Source organism: Aedes aegypti, chromosome 2, assembly GCF_002204515.2.
Source record: "Aedes aegypti strain LVP_AGWG chromosome 2, AaegL5.0 Primary Assembly, whole genome shotgun sequence".
Classification (NCBI taxonomy): Eukaryota; Metazoa; Arthropoda; class Insecta; order Diptera; family Culicidae; genus Aedes; species Aedes aegypti.
In genome coordinates this window covers 314,600,436-314,624,779 of record NC_035108.1, presented here as the reverse complement: position 1 = coordinate 314,624,779, position 24,344 = coordinate 314,600,436, and the positions used below count along the sequence as shown (strand labels likewise).

Here is a 24,344-nt window from a genome sequence, read left to right as displayed (position 1 = left end):
TTATTCTCCTAAAACACTTATATAGCGACAACCATGACGTCCCGTCACATCATAAAAATAAACAAAATAATTAGCTGATCAGTTCTTGGGCCACACTTATGAATCATACACATCAGTGTTGTAGCAATTTGAATTTTTGTTGTTCGTCATTCGACCAAACGGCATTCCGCCAAACTACCCATTCGGCTAGATTGCATTCTTTCAAACGGCATTCGGTCCGAACACCAAGTGAAGAAATCTGGGTAGCAACAATGATTGGGATTGATTTCCAACTCACTTAAACCGTCACACTAATATGGGTCTCCTTGTCACGATTATTAGTCAATTTATTTTACACGTAATTCAAATATTATTAGCAGCTACAAAGGGATTTAAAACTTATATATCACGGGTATCAAGGGCATTTTTGCGGATATCCAAAAACCTTTCACCATGTGATCTTCGATCGATAGGAAATACCGTTTTGTTGAAGACCAGTCTTTAGCCTTTGAGAAACTTTGATTTCTTATGAATAACGGATAGGGCCTTCCTAGCAAGGTATGATTGCATACAAACAATTCATTAATAAGTCATTCAACCTGAAGATTATTTTGTTAATTTAAGACCCACTTTTCACTGGAAAGAAAATGCCCAAAGGAATTGATTGCATTTAAATTACAAATTTGGTAAAGAGACGTGCAAGATACGAAACAAGGGAAGTTTAATTCGATTCTCAGATGAAGGAACATCATCTAAAACCCAATTGATAATGAAAAGAATGTTTCATTTCTTCACATTTTAACCATATACATTCATTTACATTGTCAGTAAAAAAAACACACACAATCTACAACACCTACTACATAAACTTCCAAGGCCTTCATCATATGAATTTAGTCTCAACTCGAAGATGATAAATCCAGCCACTATTCTAGATATTGTTACAAAGTCTCGTTTCCCAAAAGAAAATCTTATCTACATTCTAAACTTACTCTAATCGAACTGTTATCTTTCTCTTGAAATATCCAATAGTTGCATTAGGAACGTGACCGGATTCTATCGGCCAGGTTTTAAGATTGAGTGTATTTTAACAGATTTGAAAGATCACAATTTGAAACCACCATCATTAACCGGAATGATACCAGCACAAAACATGAAAGAAAAATAAGTAGGCAATGCACTGCTGAGAAAGGCAAGAATAAGTAGTAGAGCAGGTACACCCGAATTGAAAAACGAACTTATCTGAAGTTGAGTTTTTGTTGTATAGAGACCTATCATATGAATCGTTGTTTCAATAAGAATGCTATTGGACTATATAAGATAAATAAAAACAATCTATTGACAAAAACGATGTGTTTCACGATTGATTGGGTAAGTATGGACGTAAACTGTCTCTTTCAGCGGACTTCTAGAAGTGAAATTTGTGACCAAATATGAATATGTTGATTGTTTATATTATCATTTCAAACATTACACTCATTTCTTATACATGGGTGCTCTGCGCTAAGCACAACTATCATCCTAATTTGGTAAAACTGAATTGAGCTTTTTGTTAATAACATATTACATTTTATTTACCGAAGCAGTTCAGAATTTTTACAGGTGAGTTGAATTCACCTGCTTGTAAGAAAAAAGGCATTCAATTAACTTAACCTAAAAATGTGGTGCATTAGTAGCGTCAATAGAAGTTTGCAACGATTTTTGCTCAAAATTATTAATATTTTTTTTCGACATTTGTTCCAATGCTTCAACATTGGATATGATATGTAACTCATTAGTGCTATACCGGGGAGGAAGCTTCAAAATCATTTTCAAAATTTTATTTGCAGAGTTTTTTTCCTGGTATTGCAACAGCTGGTCCATATTGGTATAGCATAACATGGCCGGCCTGAAGATTTGATTTAACATCAAAAACTTGTCCTTAAGACAAAGTTTCGATTTTCTGTGAATAAGTGGATACAGACATTTTACATATTTATTACATTTGGCTTGACAGCCCTCAATGTGATTTTTGAAAGTTAAATTTTTATCTAATATGAGTCATAGAAACTTAACTTCACCTGACCAATTTATTGGAACCCCTCTTATCGTGACAACATGTTTACTTGAAGGCTTAAAATGAAGCGCTTTGGTTTATGTGGGAATATCATAAATTGAGTGATGAAGACATTAGGAGAAATCTATGAAGCAAGTATGAAAAAATATATACAAAAAAGTTTGTTGCAATCAACTGCAGATGACACGCAGGCCTCGTCCGTTGGTGGAAAGGCCTGTGTCGTAAGCAAACAAAGATTTTTGACATCCCTGGGGTAAATCAGGTAAGTCAGATGTGAAAATTGTGTATAATATTGACCCCAAAATGCTGCCTTGAGGAAAACCTGCTCTTAAAGGAAGTCTTTCAAACTTCTGATAATTAACTTGAAGTGTACGATTTGACAGAACTTTGGATTATTCTAACAATGTATGTTGGAAAATTAAAGTTTTTAATTTTACAATCAAGCCTTCATGCCAAATACTGTTGAATGCTATTTCTATGTCTATAAAAGCAAGACCAGTAGAATAGCCGTCAGATTTTGTGGAACGAAAAACATGTAAAAGTTAATGAGTGGTCGGATGTCGCTGTCGGAATCCGAACTGTTCATTGGCAAAAAAAATGTTCGTTGGTGTGGACCATCATTCTGTTCAAAATGCTCTTTGTAAAAAATTGACTGATGGAGAAAAGCAAACTGATTGGACGATAGCTAGAAGCTTCTGCAGAATTTTTGTCTGGTTTTAAAATTGGTATAATCTTAGCATTTTTTCCATTTGTCAGGAAAATATGCCAACTGAAAATATATTGTTGTTAAATATATCAACTAAGAATGTTTAGCTACTTTGATTTTGATGAGGATGTAGAAATTTTTTTATGAGGATGTAGAAAATTTCATCATCGCCAGGAGCTTTCATATTTTTGTTTTTTTATTTTTTTTTAATTGTTCTCACTTCTTCCAAATCACTTTTCCTGGATTTACGAAAACGTTATCTTGATTGAAAATGTTTTCGAAGTCCTTAGTTACTATTGGACTGGTAAGTCCTAAATTAAAATTGTGCGCACTTTCAAACTGCATAGCAAGTTTTTGATTGATTGATTGATTTTTCTTTATTTGAGAGACTTTCAGCCCTTGGCTGGTTCGTCTCTACAAGTTTTTGAGCTTTTTCGCAATTAGTTGGTAATAATTTGTTTTCTTCTTTCAATGTCCGTATTGGCTTCTGAGGTTTTTTCAAAATTTTTGATAATTTCCAAAGAGCTCAGAGCCAGGTTCCAATTGAGAAATTTTATTTTTATTTTTATTTTTATGTTTGTTTCTTAATTGTGAAAATCGTATTTTAATTTCTTTCTGCAGATTCTGATTTTCATAGCAGGGCCGCCAGTGCGTTAAAATTTCCTTCTCCTCACGTTTTCAAGACGAATCAAGAGTTTAAGATCATCGTATAAAATCACGGATTAAAATTTTATTTCACATTTTGGAATTGCATCGATCGTTCTTCTTCTTCTTTCTGGCGTTACGTCCCCACTGGGACAGAGTCTGCTTCTCAGCTTAGTGTTCTTATGAGCACTTCCACAGTTATTCACTGAGAGCTTACTATGCCAATGACCATTTTTGCATGTGTATATCGTGTGGCAGGTACGAAGATACTCTATGCCCTGGGAAGTCGAGAAAATTTCCAACCTGAAAAGATCCTCGACCAGTGGCATTCGAACCCACGACTCTCAGCTTGGTCTTGCTGAATAGCTGCGATCATTACGGTAAACAAAATAGTTTGGATCTCTTTTGAGTTTGGATCCAGGTTCCAAATAAGTTTTAGTAATAACTGCTATATGTTTTTTATTAGCTGTTAGAAAATTAAACAGCTCGTCCTCTTTACCATTCAAGGAACAAGCATTCTAATTTAAAATATTTAAATTATTTTTTGGATTCATTAGAAAAACGTAATCCAATAACAATTTGATTAGTAAATTTTACACCAACTTGGACTGCTTCAGTCATAGTGGTGGTTTCGAACATTGCATTAATCATTTGATTCAATTGATCAGTTCAGAGGGAGACATATTACTTGTAGTGGGTACATTATCTGATGATTTTACGTCAGGATTTTCGGTAGACGAAGAGGCGGAATAGAAGTTTCCTGTGGCGGCAGGGTTTTTCCATTTGATTTGAAATAATTAGAATGGTTACAATACTCGTAGTATGAAAAGGGGAGAAGTTTAAATTACCTGCTACGATATCGGCATAGGATTTTCCTTGGGTAGATCCATTCGAAATTAAAAGATTGGAACGGCTAGTCGACGGAATAAAATCAATTTGTGAATGAGCATGATTAAATATAATTTTGCTAATGGGCATGTTTCTTAATCAAGCGATTTTTAACAGAAAAATGAGCATTGTTCGATACTCTACTAGGGGAATTCCGGAAACGACCGATACCATTACTGTAATGGACATTACCGTTCATCTGCCTGGCACGAGCCTCGATGACTCGCCAACGCGAAAGGCAATCCCAAAAAATAGATTTATGAGGGCCCCCGTAATTTGCGCATATGAACTTATCAGTATTTTCCTTCACAGGACAAACGTCATTAGCGTGAGAAGAACCTCCGCAAATCATGCATTTAGCATCCATGCGGCAATGTTTTGTACCATGACCCCAAATTTGGCACCAACGGCATTGAGTGGGGTTCTGGAAATTTAGTCCAGGTTCCTGGAAATGTTCCCATGTCACACGGACATCGGACATAAGTCTTGCTTTTTATAAAGCTTCAATATTATTTAGATCTTTTTTGTTAAAGTGAACTAAATATTATTCTTGAGAAAGCCCTTTCCGAACAATGTCAGATTGGATTCTCTTTTTCATAATGATTACTTGGACTGGGGAAAATCCAAGTAACTCATTTATTCCATTTTTGATCTCTTTAGGTGACTTATAGTCACTTGAGAGACCTTACAAGACGACTTTGAACAAACGTTCAGTTTTGTCGTTATAAGTAAAACAATTATGCTTCTTCTCTTCAAGATGTTTGAGAAGAAGTTCGCGAGTTTCCGGCAACACGCAACAGTCTCCTTTCTTTGCGATTTGGAAGGAAAGCTTGATTCCCCAAATGGAGTTCAAGATCCCCCTAATTCGGAACAACTGGCCACGATAGGCGGCACTTGCATCAAAAAGCCTGGGCTAGAGACTGCTTCGATTTGGTGTTCGGAAAAATTGTCTGGAGCATCGAACTGATTGCTCATTTTGATGCAATTATCAACATTATCCATTTCACTTTTGGAATAAAGCACGCATTCCTGAGAAACATCCTTTCCTCCATTTTGGCCACGTTTAGTGACAGTTTTGAAGCCCACTGTTTTGGAAGAATTATAAATTCAGAGATTCCCTCTTCATTCCCTTCCTTTTGTTGGTGGTTGCAACCATATTCAGTGAATGAACGAAAGAAGAAGTGACCTTTTAAGAGGTTTTTCCCAAGACGGTGTTCAAGAAGGATTACCACCGCTAGCTTTTACTAACGTGTCCTACGAAAAATCGAAGGCACGGGTCCACACAAGGATCGAAAACGGGATCAATAAGTAGAAAAAATAGCACTGAAGACTACGGTTTGTTAAGCACTGAAAAGCAGTATTTTTAGCAATAAAAAGTACTGTTTTATTGCTTTATGTAGTTTTGAAAACTTACGTACGATGTGCACCTATTGCGAACTTTGTTATACACAATATGATATGAAAACAAGTCGAAGGATGTTTTACTCAAACCTTTTTTGTAAAACTTGCACGTAACAAATCACATACAGGTTTCGTAGAAACTTTTAAAAGATTCAGCATTGTCTGGAACTGTATATTAAGAAGCGATTTACCTATATAAACTCTGCTTTGATTTGAATTTTCGAAATAATTTTTTGTATCTAAAGGATTAAAATTAAATATGCCTTTATCAGTTAGAGAATGTTACAACAAATTTTGTAACAGTACTAAGCCCAATCAATCGAGATACCAGCGATTAGGAACGCAAATTATAGGTACATGAAAAATGAATCCAAGATTCTTGATACGAGTGTGTCTGATCCTAAATGTGTCTAACACTTGTTCTTATGTTGTTAACGTGTTGCCTTCATTTTCCTTACATAACCTATATAAAATGTAATCATCGTTATAGTTCGTCACAAAGCCTTCACCACCCTGGGAGTTTAGTGAATTACAATTTTAAGTCGACTTCTAAAAGAACTTCAATTGATATTGTTTTGTGAATGGTTTTGTGGCGATTATCGATTGAATTAAAATCACCCCTCTACCGCCATTTTTCAAACATGTCTGATTAAGGGACCAGTCTTTTAAGTTTCACCATTGCTCAAACCAACCCGAGATGTACCCATGAAAAGCGAATTATAGAACACAATTTTCCGCCTCACCCATAAGCAAAATGGATAATTTTCAACTAGTAAAACAACTATCTGGATGAATCGAGCAATGGTGGCGTAGCTTAGCAGTAAGGTGCCATTATCAGCTGAATTTGGGATCATAGCTTTATGAAGATAGGTTTAATGAACAATACCACTAAAATAGAATAAGGGTAGGCGCATCACTACCGGGAACATCCGGAAATTGCGCAAGAAATTAAACAAATTTAGGAAACTACCTACAAATATTAATAACAGTATAAGCCATAAAATAACAATAGATCGTGACCGTTTTTAGCTTTGGATAATCCTACAATAGTCTCGGAATTATGCGGCAGCTCCGATAAAAGATGAGCTGTCGTGCAAAAAGTAGTGATCAAACGATGTCTGTAGATTGTGTACAAAATACTAGATAATAATGTCGATAAAATACAGTTGCACCCTCTGGAAGGGATGAACATGTCTAAACATATTAAAAAATTTAAAGAAATTGAGAAACAAATACCGAAGTTGAGTAGAGAAAGTCAGTAGGACTATTACGAGATTGAAGCAAGCAGTACACCAAATTGATGCACCGGATTGAAAATTTAGATTGGAAAGCACAAGATTTTCTGTTCTAAATATAACAAATTGAATATGGACGTATGAATTGAGGCAAAACAGAAAATTGAACTAAAGTCAAATAAAAGACTCACCTTAAATGTAAAACTGTAGCAGAACTGTATGTGCACGGGCCAAAGGGTATATCCTTCCTACAGTGACCCTACTGCCATTCCTTTGTGCTGAAAGTGAAGAAACATAAAACCTTTTCATCATCCAAGCTCACTCTCTGATCATCGCACCATGCAGCTAAAAGTAATCATAACTAGTTTTATACATCCGCAAGCAGTAACGAGAAAGGAGAGAAACTAAAGCGAACTGTGCAAACAATTGAATCATCAGGCAAATAAAAAAGATTTGTACAACTCTTCAGAATAAATAATAAATCATAAAAAAGTGAAAACAAAGCGGAAAAAACCCAAGTGAGAAGCAGTAGCAAATAAGACTAATGTTCGTTATGGCATCGTAATCTACAACTCTTTCATCATTATATATTTTTGCAACTCTATTTACGCCGTTTCGTCAACTGCAATGAAAACTCACTCTGTACATTCGATAGAGGAAAGATGATGAATAAAACTTCTATTTCAATCAGATTGCAACGTTTCAATTATATCAAAGAACGCCCTGGAAATCAATTGAATAGAATCTGGTTGATATCTACACTTTTTTTGGTTGATATGTTAGCTAAACTTCCTGACTTTCTGAGATTACATCTTAGACGTACAACGTCTTCGGAAAATTATCTTAGATGAATTAGAACTTTACTTCTGCAGTGTTTAACTTAATAGTTCTAGATTGCAAGGGTCCCAAATAGCCATGGTGTGTCTAAAACCATTATTATCAAAAGAAATGACCATCAATTCTGCAGCCACCACTTGAAAGATATGGTATTCAAAAATCCTCTCCGTAAATTTGAAACATTCATCAAGAAAAATGAATGTTATTGTAATTTGAAAGATTTGCACTATTTTTGAGGGATATTACGTTGCAAGCAAAAAATTCCATTACGCTATTATTAATACCATTATTTTATAAAAAACATTTGATAAATTACGTTGAAAACTTATAAGTTACACCAGTTTGTAAAATTAACCCTCTAATACCCAAATTTTTGTTTTCGATCTAAATATTATTTTTCGTTATCTAAAATCATTCTAAACACGGTTTGGGCAATGATTTATTTTTCTTCGCAAATTTATGAATTCTGATTTTTGATTTTTGATTAACATACTATGAGCTAACGAGTTTTCGGTTCACTTCAATATTTAAATTGATTTTATAAGAAAAAAAGACTGGCATGGAAAACAGAGATAGTTTTGAGTTTCAAAAAAGTAAAAGAGATATGTAAGTGCTTTGGTCACACTTTTGAAGAGCTTTGGCAAGATTTAACAGGTCAACATGAGTAGATAATTAAGCAAAAACCTTTGGAAATTAGGTTGATCCTGCTGTAATCCATCTTTTCAAATAAATGTTTTTAGATTCACAAATGAAATGTTTGAACACTAAATATTCCTCGTTTTACGAGTTTGTGAACACCCTGTTCAAAATCAGTTTTCCAATTCCCAGATTAAATTAAACTTTCCAGTAACATGACGTTTTTTTCATACAAAATGGTCAAATTTGGAGAATTTGATTTAATTTATTTATAAATTGTTTTTGATTAAATTTATAAAATACTATGAGCTCAAAACGATTTGAATTTCGAAAATGTTTTGGACAAAAATATACAAACTATTTGTTGAAATGTCTAAAAAAATCTTGGAATAATATGAATAACTTTTTGCTCTGTGTTTCCAAATTTACAATAGGGGGAGATCTCTCAGTACCGGACACCTAAGCCGCTAAATTCTTAATTCAAAGCTGTTCATTTTATACGGTCTTAGTGCCTATTTATGATAAATATTATTGTTTTTGTAGCGTATGGAATTCTCAATAAATTTGCCCAAAATTTCAATAAATCTCCCAAGAATATCGACAGATTTTCGCCAACCGCTACGAATTTACTTAGAATTTAAAAAACATCTACCTAAGTATCTGACATTTTTAGAATCCACTGAAAACCTTTTTAGTGATCTCTTAGAAAACTTTCAAGAAACTGGCCAATTATTGCCTTGATTCCTGTGGAGATTCCTGCAAAGATCTTATTTAATATTAGTGGTCCCGGCAAACTTCGTCTTGCCATCAATTAGGCTGTTGAAAATCGCTAAGAATCGTCCCATACAAAATGACAGTTCCGTTCACTCTCGTTTTTTTTTCGACTTTCCCGGTGAATATCCGGGGCTTTCTATACACACAAACACGTCGGAACCCTTGAAGAACAAAACGGAGAATGAATCATTCAAATCCGTTGACCCGTTCTTAAGTCATTTCGTGTATGTCACCATTCCATTTTTATTTATATAGATTTGCCATGAATCTAAATGGCAACCTATCAACTATCTCACCAAGAATATTGCCAGGATTCCTTAAGTACCCTTCTAAGAATGTTGATCTCCTTTGAATTTGTTCAATATCTTCCCGCAATAAATCTACAAACCATTTCACAAGAAATCCGTAACAATTGTTAGAATAATCTACCAAACAATTATCTAGGAAACCAGTTACAGCATTTTGATAAAACAAGCAATAAGTTACGAGTTGACATGCAGTTTTCTAGTTTTGCCCATAGACTTAAAATTGAAACACACCGGTATTATTATGTTTGAAATTACGCCTCCTTTTCTAAAGTTATCGAACACTGAATTTCATATCTACTGTTGCGTTAGAATCATTCGAATGGGGATGAAGGTGTTTTTACTTCAACCTACGTTCAAACAATGAATCTATTTAGGGTTTCAATGCTAGTGATGGACCCCTTAGTAGCTGAAATTCAGGAGATAGAGGGCTGAACACAAAAGGATGGTGTTTTTCATAGTAATCTCCATATAAACTTCAAATTACCTGTGCACAGTCAAATTTCTCCCGATTCATTTCAAACTTTAGGAAGATGCTATTTATTATTTTATTTTTTATTTTTTTTTTTTTTGTATGGTATTCAGCTGGAGCTGCCTGACAGCACAGAACAGATAGCCATCCTAGAACAATAAGTAATTTTCGCCTAGAGTACAAGAAAATGTGAAGATGAGTAAGCGAATAAAACATTGTTCAACCTATGGAAATTAACAGTGCAAGATATTGACGTTAGTCTCGTCTAAAATGATCTGTTTTGCTCGTATAATGTGTTTGACGTTATGTCAACACCATTGATTCGCCAGCACAGTAAGCCTTGCAGCCTTGGAGTGCACCTTAATAAAAAAAATGCCAACAAAAGCCGACACGTTTTGAATTGCGAATAATTGATCCTTTTGGGTTCAAATTATCTTTTGTGATGTATAAGAAAAATGGTGTGGTAACTGGTAACATCCTTTACGTTCGACTGGAGTTTTCAACCTGCAACAAAAATTATCAACCTTTCCATCCCCCTTGCCTTGAATTTGCCATTAAACTTATATAGGGACGAATGACCTTCGGGTTAAAGTCCCTCACAAACAACAACAAGAACATTAAACTTATATTGAAAATAAAGCTGATTTTAATCATGTGCACATTTTACTCCATCGTTTAAGAGAATAAATAGATCACAGAAGTTTTTCTACATGATGAGGGACACAGTTTTTGCTTGACTAGTATGATTTTTTCCAACAAAAACGCATGCACGCAACGGCTCGTCCAACACGATCGCAGTACAGCTTTCATGAAGGATGCGGTTGAAATTATTCAATGTTCAATTCCACTGTATCGAGTTTTGTTTATTGTTTTCCAACAAAGGATTGCTATGATGTAATTGAAGCAGGAAAACAGCTGTCAGTCCGATGGGCAAACTTTTAGACGAGTGCAAGGTTGATTAATTTGTCGCGGTGTTATGTTATCTGATTTCATTGAATTAAATTAATACAATTATAATTTGCTCCGGCACCATAAAAAGATTTGTCTCCGAATCCTCAGACAACATGGAACGTTGCAAAGCGCATCAGATCCGCTATCCAGCCAGAGAACAATTGCTGACGTTTGATTCATAGCCAGGGAGGAGAAACTGAATTCCGGTATTCCGTCAGAAAAAAATGTGTGCATTTCTTAGTTGTTCTTGTTGTTCGTTTATTCAATGGAATTTATACTAATCATTATTTATCTCCACGATTTTGAGGCAAAGGACTTAATCAAGGTTTTAACTGAAATATGATATTTAATTGTATCATGATGGTTGCAAACTGTGAGACCATCTCCTTTTAATTTGTTTTTTTTTTTATTTTCATCATAAACAGAATAATTCTTATTTCATGGTATCAACATTAAAAAAAAATCACCGCCTAAAGTAACTGCAATTACCTAGCTCTGAAAACGATCATGCTGCAGGCTACGCAAACGTCAAAATGTTTCCGAAGCTAAACAACTTTCGAATCAAGAAATAACATGATAGAAGTTTAAGAATATAGTTTTTGTAAATTTAGGTACACTTGTACAAGTAACTACACTACACTACAAATAACCAAATAGCCATCCGAATTATTCGTCCTGCATGCTAATGTAATTCTGTCATGCCTTATTTTACCGTATGACAGCTGCTGTAACTAAAAAAAAATTGTAAAATATTGTGAATTTTCCGCTAAGTAAAATTCAAGCTATGTCTGAACTGCGATGAAAATTTCATATTAATTCTAGCACTAGAAGCCGAGGTTCAGACCTCCAAACTAGACCATTTTACGAACATTTATCTTATTTATATTTAAATTCATTCAAATACACTATTGTAGGAACTGATCTATGAAATGGGGAGAAAATGCAAAACCATTTTTCGTTCACCTTAAATTCAATATGAATATTCCACCCTTTTTGAAGATTACCTCTTTTGCAACAACCTTGGAGTACAAATCTGGCAAAAGATTTCGACGGGTTTACTTGTCTAATTCTGTACATTTTTCGAAAAATTTACAGTGTAAAAAGCTTGCCCGCCGCCACCAGGTGCGCTAGTGTTCGCGTTAATTTTGGCAGCTGTTTTTGTTGTTCTCTTTCCTATCTGTTCTGTGCTGACAGCTTAACTTGTCAAGGCTGAACCCTCGGTCTGGCTTAAAAATACCCATATTCCCTTGCTTCTGAGAAAATAAAGCATTGTGAAAATCAGTAGCTCCATCAGAATGTGTTTTAATTTGTCATTTAAGTGCTATTCTGATTACTCCTGTCCTGAGAGAGACTCGCGAAGAGGAAAAATATCAACGTCATATGCAGCCAAGATTCCCCTCTCACGAAACGTCAAATGCAGCCCACCGTTTTTATGGCTGAAAAAGTGAAAAGTATTGTGTTCAAAGTAAACTGTTGTTAAAAACCTCAGTCGGCGGAACAGTTTTTTTTTCCAAAGTTGCTGATAAATCTTAGCAGAAGATCAATTATTTCTAATGTCTGCTACGTTTGCTGGCATGAAATTTCACACAAACGGTTATTTATGATTCGATGTGATGCAAACTCAATCATTTTTTGCTGAGAGATTCATGTGTGGATTTGAACAGCATGCGCATAATTAGTATAAACACAAAGTGGAATAAGAAAAAAACTCAGCAATCACAGAAAAAGAAGACCGTCTTCGCGAGTCTCGTCTCAGCTCCTGTCTTTTACGTAAGATTAGAGTCTTAAATGTCAATTGTCGTCAAGTCTTAATAAAATTAGGCTGTTTAGTAGTAGTTCTAGTTAATTTCGTTTTTTATTGTTAACAAGTATTTATTGGTCATTACGTTCATATATCCTTAAAGAAAAAAAGTTACTTTCCTTGTCTGTTCAACAACTTCTCGAAACTAGCAAATGTATCCTAATGATCGATCTCAGCGTCATACTTTCCATAGTCGTTATTATAGTGAATATTTAAGAGTAAAGTTACCTTAGGCTTCTATTACAGTCTCCTACAAGATTCACTTTTCGGTGACAAATGCAATGCTTCACAACGCCTACTTTCTACTTGTAAATTTTGCGAAAATAAAGCTGGAATTAGATTATTTATACCATTGTTACAAAAGAGGTATTTCTTATTATGGCAATGTAAAAACCATATTAAAATAAGATTGTCGCCACTTATTTCTACTCGGTGAATCTACTAGTCATTTTCCTTTTCCTTTTCCAATATTCCCTACGTTGTATATGCTAACGATGTGTCTAGCTAGCTAATAGTAAGAGTAGCTACGGATTATTCTGGTTAGCAAAAGGCAAACTGATCGTCGCCAATAGTATTAATGTCCACTTCGAATAGAATAATTATTTGAAATGGGCATCAATTCTATCAATGACGCAGAATGTCCGTTGGATCACATCCGAGATATTATTGCGTCTATGCCATATGAATTATGACGCGTCTTTAAGTAAAAAGTGCCAAAATATGATACCACCACTACAGGTTACGCCTTTGGTTTCCATCATATGGGCTAATGGATTATGCCCTCCCATCGCGGCAAGGTCGCATAACCAAGGGGAGGGGGGATGCTATTTACCATAATATAAGTCGTTTAAGCATAGGGGAGCCAAAATTTCGAAATTTGCATCACTCTAATGGACAAACATGCAAAAAGTGCCTAATTGATCAAAACATATTTTTGAATTTCATCAAATTTGACGAAAAGTCGATTGAGAATCTATACATGCTTCTTGAAAAGTAATGCCACGAAAGTCCCTTTTATTCTGATTGAATATAAATTGAATACGCATCATTTTACTTTTTTCAACAAAAACGAAAATTAAATGCAGAGAAAACTTTAGCACTTTCTCAATGTTTGTCCGAAAAGACCGTAGGTACACAACAAAAGAAAACTAGCGATTTTCATCAAGTCTGCCTTGATTGTCGTTGCCAAGCTGGAGTTTTCTTGCAGTTAGGAAAAAGTTTGTATCATATTTCGTGTGTAGTATCTGTGCCTCCCTCCCATAGAGGACATGTCTCTTATTTTAAAGAAAGAATCGTCATATTTTGTGTAAACTAATAATCACCCATTTCACGGCGTGTCTGGTTCACCATTCGAAAATATAGGTTTTTAGCTTTCATTTGACGTGTTCCCCGAAAAAAATCCACCGAGGGATCCTGAACATTTTTTTTATTTTAAATTTTTGTTCCTTAGAGTACATTTTTTTCAAATCTAATCATGGTAAAAGGCAGATTTTTTTTCTCTTAAGCTCCATGGTAGCCTAAATTTCACGATGAAAGTTAATAAAACCAAGATATATAAGGTTACATTTTGTAATGGACAAAACTGTCCTATGTGATCTTGTGGATTTAATAAGCCATAGGACACTTATTCGTACAGTAGAAATACACAGCCAGTTGAGTTCATCTAATTTTAATTCTTTTACCGAGATCCGCACAGCCGAGCGGCCAGCAAATGGATTTTAACTGATATGCCAGCAAAAAAATCAAGTCTATTCAAAGCAGCATTTTTGGGTGCCGCTGACATCAAACGTCACTTTTACTAAGATGTCAGCAAACGTCCTTTAATCGAGATTAGCACAGCTGAGATCGGCATTCTGATTAAAATGTTTATATGATTATAGCGTATAACTGTATCTTTTCATGGTTAGAATACATGAACTTTCTTCTTTTTCTGTCTGGAATTACAGCCATATTAGGACAAAGCCAGCTTGTCAGCTTAGAGGTCTTGCGAAAGCTGGGGAATGGGAAAGGATGATTGATTGAACACCTACTTGAGAAAGATGCAGAGAACTCTACGACCTCTCATAGGTGTTACGGGATGTTGTGGAATATTTATGGAAAGGGTAGTGCCATAGGATACGTCCGGTAGACGTTCTGGCCGACAAATGGTTATTATTTACGCATAGTGATCATGCGCTGCTGATCAGAACAAACTCACCAAATTCCTTTTTCTAAATTCCTCCGCAATCCGTCGCTCCTCTAATAATGAAAATCCATCCCGAACCGAGCATCCACGAACCACATTCAATTTTTACCACGTTTAACACACACAGGAGATAAAACGAGTCGTGCGAAACGAATTCAATTGCTGGAGTCATCACAAAGCACTTTAGAGCAAAACTCGGAAGATGACGATATAATCTTTGAAAAAGGCACTACAATCACTTCAAAAAACATTCCACAGAACATTTGCACGTGGAATAGCATCATCCGTCGAATCTAATTTTCCGTCAGCTTAGAGTTCTTCGGATACTCATTAATTGAGAATTTGCTTCGCCAATTTTTCAATAATGTGTTTGTATATTGTATGTAAGAAAAATATTCTCCACCGGTGAGATCGAACCAAAGTACCTGAAAAAATACGTAATTCATAACTATTACATATTTCTGTGAAGATGAAACGAAGCCACACCTCAAATCTTCAAGAGCACAAATCTAGAGAACCAGAAACCCGTTCAAGCCGAAAATTTGATCGGTTGGTCACTCGCTGGTGGTGACCAATCGATTATGTTTTCACAGTGAACGATCTTAAACTTCGTGCAAATTCAAGCTGGAAATGACTGATATGAAACAAAGCTCTTTTAAACCATTTTACACACATTTAAATCAGAATGCCGTTTTGAGCTGTGCAAATCTCGGTTAAAATTGTTTGCTAACATCTCAGTAAAAATGACGTTTGATGTCAGCTGCACCCAAAGGTGCTGCTGTGAACCACCCTGATTTTTAACTGACTTTAACTGCGGATCTCGGTAAAAGAATGGAAATTAGCCGAGCTCAACTAAAGGAACACATCAATAAAACTTGCTGCTGTGTTGAAATTTTCATCATTGTAACAATTAATATGATGCTTGATTTACCAATTTGTTAGTGAGAAAATAAGTGAGAGCAGATAAACCCTTCAGTCTGATGAAAACAATGTTCAAAATTTTTGTATAATGATTAATGTGCTAGTAGATGATAGCATATTTGCTGAAGTGCGCACGAGTGGGAAGGTATCTTTTCAAGATATTGGAACCCTTAAAAGAAAGTTTTAAAAATCTATTATAAGTTGCAGTGAGTCTACTCTGTGGGCAACCCGAACAAAGCTTGAGATCATATTGAAAACTCATTTTGATGTTGTGATGTCGCGGAATTTGATAACTCAGTTTGTTGTCATTATGGTCGTTTAAACGGTTAAAATATCAAAACAGAGAGCAGAAAAATGCTCCCATGAAATCAAAATGCAAACTATTTGTGCTGTCAGTGAAAGCAAATTGAAAACTGTTTCTGCTATCATTAAGAGCAAATTGAGAACTCACTGAGATATACAATATTGAGTTTGATAACAAAACAAGCCTGTAACAAGATAAATGGTTTATATAGTATATTATCTAGTAATTACATATACTTTATACATGTAGTTTCCAATAATTTTTTAATTATATAAAATTAAAACATAACAGCATTTTAAAATGATTCCAGAAAGAAAACTTAATATGATATCACATATAATAATGAAATATTGATATCAAATTATGAGGTCAACTTGATGCTGTAAACAATATATGTTTTCAAATCGCTTTCGTTTTGATATTGGACTTTGCTCGGGAAGTGAGACACATGAAATTTAACTTGTTAATCTACCTCATAATACTTACCGTTGCCAGTAATTACATAATTACCAATATTTCATGTTGAATACATACATTATTTGAATATGTCATCAATATAAAAGGAGTATGAATTGGTAAAACTTTCTTGTTTTAAGCTGCTTACATATTTTAATTACTGCAGTTATTGTGAAAATTGTGTTATTGTTGTTATGCTTATCAGAAAAAACACTTTCACAGTGGAATTATTTTAAACAAAATTATGAACAAGAAATATCTTTCATATTTTTGTTAAATTTAGAATTTCTAAATGTTAACTATGTATACATCAAAATGATTTCAATACTATTAAAAAAGTATTTGGATTGTCACTTACTCCGGGGTGCCTCAATAATATGTTTATGTTATGTTTTTCATTGTATGTGTTTGTTATGAAGCAGTTGGACGCGGTTGTATCTCTCTGCCAAGACTTACTCGTTTTTCTGCGTGTTTCAAAAGGTTGTACCTAAAAAACGATATTCGATGAGGTGATTGATGTTTTACAGAACCGTTGTCTGCTAAAAGAATATCCGATAACTATTTAATTGTGCTAGAAAAGTTGAATCAAACTGTGTTTTCACCATCGTATTCCTAATCGAGACAATTTCTGTATTTGTGTTCTGTTGAGAGAATCGTACACGCCATCGACATTTGAAAAACAGAAGATCGCATTAAATAGGGTGCGACAAAATGGATCAAGTTTGTTGTTACAAATGCAAAAACAATTGCTGCACTGAAGAAATTTTAGTGGTATGTGAAGGATTTTGTGAACAAATCCGAAGATTCCATGCGAATTGCGTAGGACTCTCCGATGAAGCAGCCGGAGCTTGCCTGCATAGGAATGTAATGTTCATGTGTGATGACTGTCGGGACTTGATAGAAAACGTGCGTTTTCGTTCTACCGTTAATGCAGTGAAAGTGTTCGATGTTAAAGACGAGGTTGACTGTATTAAAAACGAAATAGCAAAGATGAATGAAATGATGAATCATCTAGATGCGACGATTGGTTCTTTAATCAATTCGTCTCCAACATCAATGACTGTTCCACTTGCCTTGGCAACGGATAATGTTCCACTCCTATCATCAACAAAAATTGTGAATGAAGTGTCAACTGCGAAGGCTGTAGTCAATTCTAATACCACAAATACTTTCAAGCTGTACGTCTCCAATATTGCAAATGATGTCACCGAAGAAGATGTTAAATCGATGATTAGCGCCGCTATACCAGTGGACCACATTTATGGCCTCGATTGTCTTAAACCTGCGTGGAGAGACGCGTCAACACTGGATTTCGTGTCGTATAAAGTGGAAATCGATAAAAGGTACCGAAATGAAGCTTTGAATTCCTCAAACTGGCCAAAGGGAGTGAGATATCGTGAATTCAAGGATCGTGCTGTAACAACATGGCGACCAGATCATTCTTGCCGATCACCTTAATTGTAACCAGTTTAACGTGTTCACTTTCTTTGTAATAAGTTGTATGCTGTAATAAGTTAATGTGTTCATGAGTACTGAATTTGAATTGTTTGTGAAATGGTTTGTTTAGTTTGTTTAATATGGTATTGTATTCAATGTTAAAATGTTTGTGATGATTCAAAATTTTGAAGCTCTCTTGTTTTTCGATAAAGGTCTTTGTTCGATAGCATTTAGTATTTAAGAACAGTCTGTACAGTATTTTTACTGAAGACATAGATACAATAAATTAAATTAAATTAATGAGGATTTTTAAAGCTTTTTGCCTTAAACGCCTTATTGAGCATATTTCATTTCCTATTGCAGACTGATGTAATGCTGATCGATTCTACTTTTAATTAACCTCATAATAAACCAATACGGACAGTAATTAATAGAATTAAGGTTGATTGGCAAAGATAACTTTCAATATATAAAAAAAATGCTCAACGAACTCAAAGCTGAGAAGCAGGCTATGTCCCAGCAGAGGTGTAATGCCAGACGAAGGAGGAAAATTTAATGTATTCTAACCATAGAAGCAAACAGTGCTCGGATCGATATACTTCCATAGTACGAATAAGTGCCTAACAGTCGAATTCCAAAATATCTTATCGAATAAGTGTCCTATGGCTCATTAAATCTTCAAAATCACATAGGACTGTTTCGTTTTTTACAAAATGAAACCTTATATTTATGTATATATACAGTCGACTCTCCACATCTCGATGTTCTACATCTCGATATCTCTCCATATGTCGATGATTTCATAAGTCCCTTCAGTCTGCATACATTTTCACTCTCCATATCTCGATATCCTACTTATCTCGATATCTCCATATCTCGATATCTCCATATCTCAATGTGATTCTGTTGATTATTCGTGCTCAATTCCTCCGTATGTCAATATGACCAATATCGAAGGTTACTAGACCAAAGTTTTGGGATTCAAAACAAATTAGGAGCGCAAACTGACGTTTGTTTGTGTATTACTTTCTTGGCAACGGAGTGTTTTTCAAGCTAGTATTCTTTAAAAATTTGTTCTTTGTCTCGATCTCTCCCTACTCGATGGTCCCTTCGATATCGAGATGTGGAGAGGCGACTGCATTTCGTTTGTAAACTTTTGTTTGAAATTCGAACTTTTATCGAGCTAAAGACAATGAAACTGCCTTTCACAATGATTACATTTAAAAATAATGTACTCTAAAGAACAAAAATAAAAAATAAATTTGGGATCCCTCGGTGGATTTTATTTGGGGAACACATTAAATGAAAGCTAAAGACCTATATTTTCGAATGGTGAAAGATTTAGCGATGCCTATTTTTTGTGATAAACCTTTCCCATATACACGCCGTGATTTGGTATTGAGCATTTTGCACCTTATTAGACTACTGTGCAGAAAATGTTTGCACAGTGAACATTTGCACACCTCACACATACACTCGCATTAGCGCTTGACAACGTGCTTGGATACTAACTTTTCTATTTTTGTTGCGCGAACGGTTAGCATTTTATAATTGACTTGCCCACCGATTATCTAAATTCACTCGATCCAGAAATATAACCCGAACATTGCCAGAAACGCCATCGGAAGAATGCTCTAGTGCTAAATTATACATAACGATGAAGGTTTTAGTTCGTCACTCAACGTGGAGTACTTGGGTGACCCGATAGACAGTGACTAAGGTCAAGTTGATGCAAGGGTTTATTCTCAAATTTCAAGACGCCGAAATTGGCCATTTTTGACACCCACCCACCTCCACTTTATGTTATTTTTGTAGTAACTGTAACATTTGGGGACACTTGCCCACCCCCTTTAACGTTATGAAATTTGTAAATGGGCTCGAAGATCTTTCGTTAGGAGGAATACCAAACCGCTAATTGATTACGCCCTGAACCTGCGGGAAACGGATCTGATTCCGAAGACGATTTTGATGGTGATCATTCTGGATCCAGCAAACAATAGCTTCTCAAAGGAAAAACTTCCCGGCTGGCTATTGGTTATCGTTCACGATTTCAAGGAGAATTCGACAGGAAAAGAAGTCTTAGCGGGATGTAGCTGGCAATACGGTGGATATTTTTTACTTAAATGTTGGTCGCTTTCAAATAAACATAACAATAAAGTAGTTATGATGCAATCTGTTTGACTGCTTTGAATTATTTTGAAACGTCATAAACAGCTTTCAAAGCATACGCCTGCTGATGTTAGTGGGTGTGCAAATTGTATCTTACCCTTGAACAGTTTCATTAGAATCTAAAAATTCGTGCAACGGTCAATATTGTGTTGAAATTTTAAAATTACACTTGGTCCCTTAAGAAGGTCGAGTGTCCGGCCATACAGGTTACTAGTTTCTTGTATACAGTACCGTTATTCTGGAACTGATGTATTTAGTGAACCAAAAACAATCAATAGAAAGTTATGGAGAAGCTACGCTTAAAAAACTAACAAATAAAAAAATAATGGCAATAACATCCTATGCCAACTACATTGGATTTCGACAAGCCATTTATCACTAACCTGACTCCTGGCAATCGGTTCGTGTAAAATCGATACTCCTTCCGGACGCCTCCCTAAAATTAAAAGTTTTGTTGAGCACTTTGCTACCTACTAGCAGCTCTAAATACTAAAGTTAAACCTACAGTTACCGGCATCTACGGCGTCCTCGGATTGTTGCAATTTGTGTTGATTTTTTGTTTCTTCGCCGAATGAGATTTGTTTGCTTTTAGCTTTTGCACTCACTTTTTTTTACTGCGTACAGCGAAAATCACGTACGCCACTTTTATTGCCCCGCAAACTGACCTAACAAAAGGATCCGAAACGCCGATTGATTCCCGAAAATCGTTTCGCCGAGTACACTAGCTTGTACCTTGATATTAAGTTACGCAAAATATTGCTAACACTTTAGAAAGCTTTGATATTTTCACGTATTATTTTCAAAATTTATCACTGGAAAAGATTCTAACAAAATCGCGAGACGAAACATAAACACTACTGCGAGCCCTGCAGGAAAGCGTAAAGTTGCATTTCGCGTTGTTCGCAAAATGTCAAAATTTTGACGGGGGGTGGATCAACGCATTTGAAGGCTTTGAAATGTATTTATCTGAAAATGTCGAAATACCGTCGATGTTATAATAAAAATCATCAAATCAATACAGAGTCAGAATTAGGGCGAATGTGAACATTAATACATTGTCAGTAACATCGGTTTGAAGTTCAGCGGATATAATTTCAATTCTATATTATGTTTCCGATCGATTTAATCGCATGATGCATTTTTGTATGATCCATTACAATATTACTTTTGTAACAAACCATTTGATTTATTTTCATATTATGAACAACATGTTAAAATAAATAAAAAAGCATCATGCGCCATTCATCAAAATTGAGGATTGTTGCGCCCCTCGGTTTTTTGTCTCCTTCAGTTTGACAGCAGCGATTGCGCCTTTCTACCTCATCCTTCTGGTTTGACTATCATCAGCTTCGCCGTTTTGCTACGCTGTTTCACACGAACCTTCTTCACTATCGACCTTCTGCACACTCAGTTTTAAATGCGCCCTGCTGCCACACTCAATCGCAAATGCGCCCGGTTACCGCAGAGGGGGAAGGTGGGCGAAATTGACATCAGAGTTCGTATCGAAAGAGAATATCAAATGCGCCTTTATGTTTTTCTCACTTATTTCGTGAAAAACGTTATTTTTAAGAAACAGTTGTGCAGTATATGATTGTAGTTTATCAAATAAACTGTTAGGTGAATAAAACTCAATTTGTTTACATTTGTCAGTTAGGCCGTTGTTCTGGTACTGTATTGAAATGCTTCATATCTAGCAAATTTAGAACATTCGCGTTCTTAAAGATCGATTAAATGCAAACTTCCTTGAATTTTGACGTTGCGCGCATATTATCTGCGCGTTAACGCCGCCGCTGTATGTAGATTTAAAATGTACGCCGCCGTACACTGAGCCAGAAATTGCGTACGAATTTCATAAGAGAACGCTTGTGAATTGATTTCTTGACTGGTTTTCTCTCTTTCATAAGATTCTTATGAAACACAAAACGTCCGATATTCACAAGAAATTCTTGTCGTCATCATTAGAGATTAGAATTAGATTAGAATATTTTTATTTTCCTAAATTCAAAGAGCGATTCTCTAAATACATAATGGTCCTAAAGAATTCCATAATTGATATCTATGATCCTTCATAAGAGTATCTTATGATATTATACCTATTTGTATTATGAACGCAATGATCGATGGAAGTTCACAAGTTTTTCTTATGAATCTCATTAGATGCTTCTTATGTCTTTATTCCAAAAGAATTTCGTATGAAATTCTTTCGTGGTTTTTGATAGAAAGTCGACTGTTTTTCACAAGTGTTACTAATCATTGTCATACGCGCGCTTATGAATCTCAATCGTGAATATTTTGTTATTAGCATCTCTCCACGTAATTCATAAGATTTTCGTATGAAATTGTTAAGAAAATCGTACTCCATTAGATTGTCTTATGAATGTCAATGATCAATGCGTTTGATATCCAAAAAGAGTTTCTTATGGAATTATATCTGTCTATGTAATGAGTGTTATTTCATAAGTCTGTTGTGGAATGTTATAAGATTCTCGAATGAAGAACAAAATACTTCTTATGTCGTTAATCCATAAGAAATTCTTATGTACCTCATACGTTCCGTTTCCTCATACAGTCAACTTTCGTTCGTTGCACCAAACCTGTAGCCCACTTAGTGAAATACTTTCACTAATCGGGCTGAGTTTCGAGCTGTCAAATAGCATAGAACAAAAGAAAAACAGAGCTACCAACATTGATAAATTGCGTCTTATGACAGAAAGTGACGTTTGCCTTCGTTTTAGGTGGGCTACAGCCCAACTAACGGGAGCCCAATTAAAACGTAGCCCACTTAAAGATAGTGCAACGAACGAAATTCGACTGTATATTTTAACTTTTTATTAAACGAACCCAACTCTATTGTAATCGCCTGTAATCACACCCCGCGAGAGAAAGACCTGAAAGACGCGTCAAAAGTTTCTTTGACAGCTCACTCACACACACGCGCCGAAATCTTTTTTCTCTTCCGCTCCTTTTGGCTCGCCAGCATCGTCGAAGATCGCAGTGTAAAATAAGCAGCAGCAGCAGTGTTTGACGAGCAAAATGTCTTGCGTTTGGAATAACAAAGCATCATCATCGGCCGCTGCACACTGTTTGTGACGTTTGTGACGGGAAAAATATAGATTCTGTACATTTTCGCTGCTCTTGTCGTCCGGTTGTCGCGATTGATAATAATAGTGAAATCATTTCTATCCTAGTGCAATAAATCGAGCATCAGTGGAATAATATTGTGCATGCAATTTCTGCTCGCAGTGAACCATTTGTGGATTTAGTTGAAGGTGAAAAATTCGGATTGGATTGGCAGTGATTTTTTTTTGCCTGAGGCAATGGGAAACAGAAGAAACTGGAAATTTGCGAGATCCGAATGGTTCTGTCGACCGTGCATGGATTGTTAATGGTGACATCAGGTGCTGCAAATAATGCGTAACTAAAAAACCGGCTCTTGTGTCCCTGCCGCTGATTTATTCATTCAATCTCAAACCAGGGGTGATTTTTTTATGGTTTTTCATATCTCCATAATCTCTATGTTACTTTTTTTGCTGTGTGCCGTTGTAGTAGACTGGTGAGGCTGTTCTCCCCACCTCCCCCATTTGTGGTCCCATGGATAGTGGACTCTGAAGGATTTTCCCCTGCTGTGTGATGCAGTTTTTATTTATGCACCTGTAATAAAGTAAGTAACCTTCAAGGGTATTAGGTACCTACTTAGCTTGCATTTTTTGTTGGATTGCAATTTAGGTTTTTGGGGTCGAATTACTTTACGTCGATATCTATATTCAAGTATAGTTATGTATTTATTCTTCAATTATAACAAGATTAATCAAAAGTGATGGAATTATAAGAGGAATAAGGGCAAAATGGACACCTCTTTATTTATTTTATCTGCGATGCAATTTCGTTGCATATCAGCCTACTTTTAATCGAAAGAATTAATAGGTAAGCCATTACTTACCATTCCTGAAAAGTGCTACTTTTTAGTACTACTTTTATGACATCCTTTTTGAAATTGTCTCTAAATGTTTTCAATTATCTACATTAAATAAATAAGAGGCCTTCCTTAGCCGAGTGGTCAGAGTCCGCGGCTATAAAGCAAAGCCATGCTGAAGTCTGGGTTCGATTCACGGTCGGTAGGATCTTTTCGTAATGGTAATTTACTTGACTTCCCTGGGCATAGAGTAACATCGTACCTGACACACGA

The 24,344-nt window shown here is 35.5% G+C and overlaps 2 protein-coding genes across 8 annotated transcripts in view; one reads left to right on the top strand and one right to left on the bottom strand.

Annotated features, from left to right (window-relative positions):
* LOC5573500 (mesoderm induction early response protein 1) overlaps positions 1-21,040 on the bottom strand; it is a 43,619-nt gene extending 22,579 nt beyond the window's left edge. For 2 of the 5 annotated variants that reach the window (XM_021845730.1, XM_021845732.1), the window contains exons 1-2: positions 20,664-21,039; positions 20,542-20,594 (exon numbers count right to left, since the gene is read on the bottom strand). In XM_021845730.1, the coding sequence (XP_021701422.1) occupies positions 20,542-20,594; positions 20,664-20,675 (65 nt within the window). In that variant the 5' untranslated portion in view covers positions 20,676-21,039. Of the gene's footprint in view, positions 1-7,101; positions 7,189-20,541; positions 20,595-20,663 lie in introns of all 5 variants that reach the window. The other 3 variants (XM_021845733.1, XM_021845735.1, XM_021845731.1) reach the window with 3 other exon arrangements.
* Positions 21,041-23,120: 2,080 nt separating this feature from the next.
* LOC5573495 (cyclin-Y-like protein 1) overlaps positions 23,121-24,344 on the top strand; it is a 50,666-nt gene continuing 49,442 nt past the window's right edge. Inside the window, exons 1-2 of one of the 3 annotated variants that reach the window (XM_021845725.1) lie at positions 23,121-23,240; positions 23,347-23,427. The gene's annotated coding sequence lies outside the window, so the exon portion shown is untranslated. Of the gene's footprint in view, positions 23,277-23,346; positions 23,428-23,450; positions 23,820-24,344 lie in introns of those variants that run through there. The other 2 variants (XM_021845726.1, XM_001660850.2) reach the window with 2 other exon arrangements.